General features: G+C 39.0%; 1 protein-coding gene across 1 annotated transcript in view; it reads left to right on the top strand.

Moving 5' to 3' along the window:
- Nucleotides 1–657: 657 nt before the first annotated feature.
- SELENOT (selenoprotein T) overlaps nucleotides 658–9,322 on the top strand; it is a 32,457-nt gene continuing 23,792 nt past the window's right edge. Inside the window, exon 1 of the mRNA XM_007940174.1 lies at nucleotides 658–794. Within this exon, the coding sequence (XP_007938365.2) occupies nucleotides 658–794 (137 nt within the window). The remainder of the gene's footprint in view (nucleotides 795–9,322) is intronic.

Below are 9,322 nucleotides of genomic sequence, written 5' to 3'. Positions count from 1 at the left end.
AAAATAGTTCTTTGAGACGGAAGAAACAGAGGTATAGACAAATTCAAACTGTTAAAATACCAGTAATTGTTAAAGCCCTCGATAAAGGGGTGTTCTATTTTTTTTTTTTTTTAATGTTTTGAATTTTCCAAAGGGTTTTCTTTTTAAAATAATATTTTGGGCGACACAAATATTGTAAGGTCAAAGAAAAACCATAGCATGTACGTACGCAAAAGAGTTGGGAATTACCTTTCAGAGAGCTGAGGTTACTCTTCCATCTTCGACTACACCTGAAACAAAACTGTCAAGAGTAGATGTTCTTAAGTGTCTCAGGCAGAAAAATGTCTGAATTAATGAAATGAATATAGAACCCAAATCTGCCGGGGGCTATAATTTATAGGTTCCTGACATTTCACCTGCTCTTTCATTCCCTCCCTATTCTTTGACTCCCTTCCAGAGAGTCTCCGCACAGATACAAAATGGTGGGTCTGGACAGTGAAATAGATCAATTCTTTTTCCCAAGGCTGGGGCGCCGGGCCACGCAGGCGCACTTCTTCTTCCCTGCCCGACCTTGTCAGGTTGCGCCTGCGCAGTGAGGAGCAGCTCGCGGCTCCGGCTCGGCCTTCGGCTGGCTGCAGTCTTAGTGTGAGGGCGGCCAGAGTGCCTGGCTCGTTTAAGATGAGGCTTTTGCTGCTTCTTCTGATGGCGGCGTCGGCGGTGGTCCGGAGCGAGGCCTCGGCCAACCTGGGCGGCGTGCCCAACAAGAGATTAAAGATGCAGTACGCCTCGGGGCCGCTTCTAAAATTCCAGATTTGGTGAGTATGTACGGCAGGCCTTGTTCTGCTCAGCGCTGCTCGCCAGGCGAGGCCCCGGCTTCGTGGCCTAGACGGCTGCGCCTCCCCTGGCCTCGAGAAACTGCGGCAATGGTCTTCAGTAGTCTGCCTTTTCCGGGGCCCTTCCCTCGGACGGCATGGCCTTCCTCCTTTTCTCTTCACACAACTGCTCACTTGTTTTCTGGCCCCTAGAATGGTGCGAATGGGAATCAAGGCACGAGAAGGTTAAACATGGAAAGGCGAGGACGTGGGGATACCTGTTAGTATAGAGGACCGGTCGGCGGCGTCACGCCATGGCCACCCTGGCTGCCTGCGGAGGTGGGGATGAATTGGCGCTTCGTCGGCGGAGGAATTACATCGATTGTCAGCCAGTTCACTTTTCCTCTCCATTTCCCCGGGGCTGCGCCAGGAGGCCTCGCAGCCCGGCTAGGTGAAGGCTAATTTGGGTCTTTGGGGGAAACCTGAGAGTGACAGGCGGCTTTTTCCCAAGGACCAGCCGAGATGACTGTTGAGTCAGGGAGTAAAGCTTCTGACTGCTGGAGGGCCCAGGAAGGAGAAGAAACTAGGTCTGGGGAGGTGCTGGTTCTGTTTGCGACTACCAAGTGTCAGAAAAGGAGCACGTTGTTGAAGTTTGATCGATTGCTTCCAAACAACCGGAACTTCTGTCCGCTCCCCCCACCCCTCAAAAAAAAAGTTGGCTGCCCTGTCATCTCTGTCTACATTTCATGTTCCTTGCGCATTCAGAGAAATATAGAAGGCGAAAAAAAAATAGCAGTTTTCATCGTTATTCAGTAAGTTATTTTGTTGTTGCCTAGTTAAGTATTAGTAGCAGGACAGTGATGATACTAAGTAAGTGGTATTGGGGAAGGTTTGAAAGCCTTCAATGATTTTTTTTTTGTAAAATTGTACCGATGAGAATCCCATATCCCAAAAGATGACGTTTTCTCAGTACAGGATGGTCAGATAGTAAATCTTTAGGACCTTGGTTATTTGGATTATTGGTGTTGGCCATAATTGTATTTTAAATCAGCTTTTAAAACTGCATGTACTAACAATGAAAAATGAATCTTACAAAAGCAGTGTCAGGTAATTTAGGCAATAAATAACCTGTTGCCCCGGGGTCAATTCCAGCTCATAGCACGCTGTAAGTATACTGAAATGTAGATTTTTCTCCTTCTCTAGCTAGCTGTTGCTTAATCTTTAAAATGAAAAAAAAAAAAAAAAAAAGTCTAATGTGCCAGAGTAAAAAAATAAGATGGTGAGATTTTATTTAAGGAGTGAAAGCTAAAACCCTTCCAACTTCTTCCTGATTAAAAGAAAAGAAAGATAAAAACTCCTTGTATTGTTTACTACATGCCTGGTATATATCATTTCATGTAATGACACAAATGAAGGTTGTGCCTTGACCATTCTGGAGTTGTTTGTTTTTGCTTAATTTTTTAAATCAGAAAGTGGTAATCATTTTACCAGCCTATGAAGATTGTTTAATGCTTTTGGGTTTAAGTACTTAAGACTGCATTATCCAAGTTATGACATTTTTCCGTTTTCTACTTTCTTATCTCTTGATTTCTCTCTCATTTTTCTGAATTACTCTTTTACAATTGCATTATTGGAATATTTGATGTACCTTTCACTGAGAATATTCATAACAAGATTTTCAGAATGTGTAATGAAATGTAGAGGAGGGAATTTGGTACCTTAAATTAAACATTTTAAAAAACTTGTTAGTATTTTAGTTGAGTTTTTTTTCCTCTTTGTTTTTGCTTTGAGTACAAACTTGTCCCAAAAGTCTAATGTAGTTTTTGTTTGTAGTCACCCTGAGTATGTTAAATTACAGAAGTGCTACAGGGAAATAACTTTATTCAGGGGTTCATACTGAGACCCCTTGCTGAGAACTCACCTTTCCACCCCAGGTATACTGAATCAGAATCTACAGTTTAACAAAATCTGCAGATGAATCAGGTTGAACTGTAGATTCTGATTCAGTATATCTGGAGATTGTTGTTGTTGTTGTTGTTATTTGCCATCGAGTCAGCCCCGACTCATAGCGACCCCTCCTTGGGTTTCCGAGGCAGTATCACTACAGAAGTAGGATTGCCCAACCTTCCTTCCGAGGGATGGAAAGGTGAATTCTCTGCAGAATGACCTCGTTGGAAGCCCTGGTTTCTTTATTTGCCCTAAAGCTGTCTTTTGTTGCTTGGCAGGAGGGATTATCCCAATCCTGCTACTTACTGTGTGACTCTAGGCAAATTGTTTAATTTCTCCAAGCCTCCATTCCTTGATTTGTTTTACTATTTTTTAAAAACAAGTATCTGTAGCATTTGTTTCTACTTAGTAATGAAAAAGTACTTTTGTTCCTAACAGCGAAATGTTTAGATGTAGGTAAGGTATGACTGAATGATTTTAAAGATTTTATGTACTGTTACTGAAGAATGAAACATTATTTTCTTCCAATTTGCCCACTAACATAAATGGTGACAAATCAAGTTGAGCCTATCACTTAGAAATACCTAATAATAAACCTCTTAAGTTTTGATTAGTAGGTATTGGGAAGGCCTCGTTTACTGGACCAGCAGTTTGGAGGGCCAGTTTCTTAGTATACCTATGTGGTAGGTAGTTCAGCCCTCTCAGGAAATTCAGTAAATTATTTCATCTCTTTAGTTCTCAACTTGTTTATCTTTAAGATGTGGGTATTTGTTGCATTCATTTTACCTCTAATACTTCTATTTTGTACTATTACGAGACATAAAGAAAAAGTGAAGACACAGATATGGGCTTATCTTCATTTCATTCTTGTCACTTAAGACTGTAGTTGGAGTGCTCTGGTTCCTCGTATTGTTACCTTCTCTGCTTTCCAAAAAGAGAAATCACTCTGCCTTAATTGGAGTGTAGCCTGGGATTGGGGAGGAAGAAATCTTACCATCTAGCTTTTAGACTAATGATTAATTAAAGCCAAGTAATGATGACATACAGTTTCAGATTTTTGTTTATGCCTATATATCCGGCCCCCTCCCACTATACTCTTGTTTTTCCCCCTTTTGCTCAGTTTTTAAGAGGATACAAACATGTTTTTTACAATAAATTTTCAAAACCAGTTGCCTGGTAACAACACTATGTAAACAGTACATAGAATAGAACAGAATAAGTGTTCTAAAAGGTTTAGAAACCCAGAGGAAAGGAAGATTGGGAGAAGTTGGTAGGCTAGGTAAAGGAGGAAAAGGAGTCTTGAAGGGTGAGGGCATCTCCAACAGAGGAGATACAGAGAAGGGGCTTTGAGGGCTGAACTGTGCAAATGAAGCATAAAATAACATATAGGAGGGGAAGTGGACAGGAAATGAGAATAGCTGGTGTAAGATAGCCAGTTTAAAACACCTAGTATAGGAAAGAAGGACAGAGGAAAGGTAACCACAGGGAAGAAGTGGGAAGAGAGCCGTTACATTGTGGAGATTATAATCGGTGTCATGAAATAAATGTGTATGAACTGTTGAATGGAAAATGAATTTGGTCTGCTTTCACCCAAATCACAATAAAAAGAACACCAGTACCAAACACAGAGGCTATGCTTCCTTTTATTGAGTGCTTGTATTGTCTTTTGTTATTTTTATTACTGCCCTTAATGCTGTGTTGAGAACTTTGAACTTTTGAAAGCTTTCCTCTTTTTTCAACTCCTTAAAATAAAATAAAATAAAGCTTTAATGGTTTCCTGGTTATAAAAAATACATGTAAAAATAATTTAACAATAAGTATAAGAATGAAAATAAAGTAAAAATCTATTAACATTTTGATGAACTACCTTCAAGTTGAGTCCCTTTTTTGGGGGGGTTGGGTAGGGATTTGCTTTTTTCACTCAAATCAGTAAATACCTACAACAGCTGTTGTTGTTGTTGTTGTTGTTATGTGCCGTGGAGTCGGCCCCGACTCATAGCGACCCCTCCTTGGGTTTCCGAGGCAGTATCACTACGGAAGTAGGATTGCCCAACCTTCCTTCCGAGACAACAGCTGTAGTATTCCTTAATTTGGGTATGCCTTTATTCTGCCAGTCCCTTACTGGTTAGCATTCAGTCTGATCCTAATTTTTCACAAAATTATGGTGATGAGATGCCTATCCTCAGCTATCTTTGTGACTTGTCCAGTTATTTCCATAAAATAAATCTATAGATGTAACATGTATATCCAAGGTTATCAGATTTTGGAATTAGTTGATACTACTATAAGTCATAGTGTGTGTTGAGTTTGTAGAAATTTCTAGTTTTACTGTACTGTAATCAGAGAATGTGACATTTACTGTTTCTGCTTATTAGATTTTCTTTGTGACCTGACATAGATGGGCAGTTTTTATAAATGTACCGTGGGCTCTCATAAATCAGGTGTATGTGTATATAAAATCTGATCTATGAAATCTATCTTATTGTTACTATTCAAATCTTCTATAATTTTATATATATATATATATATATATAATATATAATTTTTTTTCACTGCTTCAGTTTTCCATAGGTTTAATTTTGCTGTTGGGTGTTGGGTTTTCTCATGGTCCTTATCTTTGTTTATCATCCTCTGGCTTGGCCTCCATGCTCTACTGGTGATGGTAGGTTACATTGTGCTATTGTCAGTACTTTTCCTTCTGTCCTTCTTTCCTGACACACCACTACCACTTATTCTTTTGGTATTTTTGTTATTCTCTTCTTTTTTAAAACAGCTTCTGCCAAGATGTAGAAGGTCAGGAATCGCAGCACCTATAGTACTTCACTGAAGTAAAGGAACAACTGCCTTTTTCTCCCTGTGGGATGGGCCTTAGATCTGTGAGCTTTCAGATAGGAATTTTCCTAAAGCAGAGTTTAGGTAATTTTTCTTAATCCTGCCCCTTCTATCTGCTTTATGATAGATATTTTCTTCTAGATTTTGTCATTTGACTATTTGTTACAGTCAATGTTGATGTGGTATAAAACTCCAAACTCAACTTACTGCCGTTGAGTTCTTTCCAATTCATAGCGACCCCTGTTGGGTTTCTGAGGCTGTAACTCTTTATGAAAGCAGACTGCCTTATCTTTCTTCTGTGGAGTGGGTTGTGGATTCAAACCACCAACCTTTTGGTTAGCAGCTAAATGTCTTAGCCACTACACCACCAGAGCTCCTTCGATGTGTACATTTTTTTTTTGTGCCAACTAATGTTTTTTAAATTGTGGTAAAATATATAACATTTTCCAATTCATTGTTTTTCACATGAACATTTCAGTGACGTTGACTGTATTTGTGTGGTATGTTTTTGTCAATTTCTTTGACTTCAGAATTTGAGTGAGTATTTGAGAGAAACTGTGAGCCCAAAAGTTCCATTAAAGATTTTTAGCGGTTTAATATCTTAGAAAAGTCTGATAGAGAAAATTGAGAAACAGATTAAATGGCATCAGAGATTCCTATAGCAGTTGATATAAGAATGAAAATAGAAGCCATCTGTTTTCATTATAATTGGTTCCTGTTTTGCCTTACAGTGTTTTCTTGAAGGTTCCTTTTAATTTGTTGTTGTTGTGTACCGTCGAGTCACACCTGACTCATAGTGACCCCTCCTTGGGTTTCCCAGGCAGTATCACTACGGAAATAGGATTGCCCAACCTTCTTTCCGAGGAGTGGCTGGTGGGTTTGAACCGCCAGCCTTCTGGTTAGCAGTCAAGTGCCTTAGCCACTATGCTACCAGAGCTCCCTTCAATTTGTTAGGGTTTGTCATTACAAAGCCTAGCATTTGTACCACAACCACTGCAATCTTTTATTAGGAATGTTATTTATTTTTTCACTTTGACAAGTGGTTAATTTGGGAAGTAGTTGTGTTGCTGACCAGAGCTACTTGGCCTTGATGTGACTTAGTTACCTCAGCAGTACCAATCGTAGATGTCACCCTATGTTTGGTTTATCTTCCAATTTGCATCCTGGTGGATATTGCTAGTCTTAACATTAGATCAATTTAGTAGACTTGTCTATGTTTCTTTTTTTTTTCCATTTTAGTAGTAGAAAGGGTAAAGGTCGTTATTAAGAAAGGATAGAATATAGGCATTTTGACGGAAAGAGAAGTATGATAGGAAAACTAATTCAGTCCTGGCCTTTTTACTTTAACACTTGTGTTTATAACTTGTACTACACTACTAGATGAACTTGCTTACTTGCTACTTTATAATTGTTCCCTAGGGTTTCCTGTATATTTGTTTCTTTGAAAGTAGGTTGTGAACTCCTTTAGGAAAGGAGACTGAGGGAAATGTTTTACTCATCTGAAGGGTTTTAATGCTGTTATCACTCTAATAATGCTGATAATAGCTTACCTACATATGTGTATCACTTTCACATTCCTTATTTCATGTGGTGAAAACACAACACATTCAGCTGCTAGCCAAAAGTTTGACAGTTTGAGTTCACTCTGGGATGCCTCAAAAGAAAGGCTTGGCATTCTGAAAAATCAGCCATTAAAACCCCGTGGAGCACAGTTCTACTCTGACACACGTGGCATCACCAGCTGACAGTGGGAAGCAACCTGTTGTTTTTTTATCTCATCAGTACCATGCTTGTGTATATTACAGTCATTAGCCTCATTATGCAAAAGTAAATATGTGACCAAAACAAACCAAACCAAACCTGTTGCTGCTGAGTGAATTCTGACTCATAGCAACCCTGTTGGACAGAGCGGAACTGTCCCATGGGGTTTCCGAGGCTGTAAATCTTTATGGAAGCAGAGTGCCACATCTTTCTCCCATGGAGCAGCTGGAGGGTTGGAAGTGAGCACTTGGTTAGCACTTTGGTTGGCAGCTGAGCACTTTAACCAGTGAGACACCAGGGTCCCTGGATATGTGACAAAGATTAATTGACTTGACTGTATTCTTATTGATCAGTAAGAGAGCTGATTTTTTGACTCCATATTTTGGTAGTCTTGCTGTAGTATTGTTACATTAGGATTCGTGTGTGTGTGTGTGTGTGTGTGTGTATTTTTTTTTTTTTTTAACGTTGCTCATTCTTTGTAATATGAATATCCTTTCTTTTATTGAGGAGGGCTGGACTTTGGAGCCTCACGTAATTTGGGTTCTATTCCTGCTTTGCCTTGTATGACTGCAATAATCAAGTTAACCTCTCTGAACTGAACTTCAGCTTCCTCCTCTGTAAAGTGGAGATGATAAAACTTCACAGGATTGTCTTCAGGATTAATTAAGAATACAGAGAGATAGTTCAGACACTTAAACTTTAATCTCTTTTTCCAACTGAATAAGTCAGAAGGAAACAAGATTTGAAAGTAGTAAGACTACTTCATCTATAATTTTGTTTTACTCATAGCTGAAAAGCCATTTTTGTTGTATTTTGCATCAGCCCCCATAATTATATAGTAATTTTAATTTTCATTATAATCAATTTACTTTAGGTTGTATGGTTGTGATTATCTTTTAAAATCAGCATATTTATTTTATAAGATCTCTGGATAACATTCCCTCTTTCTCTGGTCTCTTTGAGATGAATAGTTAAAAAGAATGATGCTTTTAAGATTTTTGAGCAGAACTAGACGTGATTGACGTAATTTAAATTTTACATTATTGGTATATACCATGCTTCTGTATTTACATTAGGAAAGCATTCATGGAAAGTGTAGCCTAATAGTACCTGTGGTAGTGAAGGTTATGTGTCACTTGGTTGGGCCTGGTTTTGAGGGGCTGAGCAGCTGGAGGTATTTATTCCCCATGATGAGACTGATAGTCAGCTCCATGATAGAATCTACTGTGAGCAGCTGAGTAGCTCCCTTAGTGATGTGGTCTGCTTCCAGACAAACAATACAAAACAATAACTTAATAATCTTATTTTTCTGAAGAAAAATAAGAAGATGCTTTGAGAAAGATCTTGAGCTTTTTGGCACATCTGGATCCCGTATTTGGTGGAGTCTTCATCTAAGTGGACTGCCATGTTGTCTGCCGATCTTGAGATTGTTTCTGGACTTGAACTAGTGGGCTGCCATGTTGCTTGATATCTTGTAACTGTGCCATTTTACTTGCTGACTTTGGGTTTGTCAGCTTCAGGAGCCAGCAGTTGCTGAGTTAAGAGACACCTCCAGCTCCAGTGGGCCTGGAGCAAGAGATGAAGCTGAATTCCAAGGTCGAGGGACCTTCATACAGTCCCTAGAGCTGGCACTTTTAACTCAGACTTCTAGCCTCCTAAACTGTAAGAGAATAAATTAAATTCCTGTTTTTTAAGCCATCCACTTGTGGTATTTTCTGTTAGAGCAGCACTAGAGAACCAAAACAATACCTTAATAATTTTATTTTTCTGAAGAAAAATCAAGGAATGAATTCAATACAAAAAGTTTCATACATTATTATTTTTTTTAATTTTATTTTGATTTGGGTGAAGATTTACAGAGTAAATTCACTTTTCATACAGCAGTTCACATAAACTTTGTCTCATGTCATTGACCAAAATTTACAATGCAACAGCTCCCCTCCCACTTCCTTCCCATAGTTACCTCTTCCCAGTGTCCATCCCTCCATACT

Source organism: Orycteropus afer, unplaced genomic scaffold (assembly GCF_000298275.1).
Source record: "Orycteropus afer afer isolate SDZICR_OR568_19922 unplaced genomic scaffold, OryAfe1.0 scaffold00066, whole genome shotgun sequence".
Lineage (NCBI taxonomy): Eukaryota > Metazoa > Chordata > Mammalia > Tubulidentata > Orycteropodidae > Orycteropus > Orycteropus afer.
This window is presented reverse-complemented; position numbering and strand designations above follow the sequence as displayed.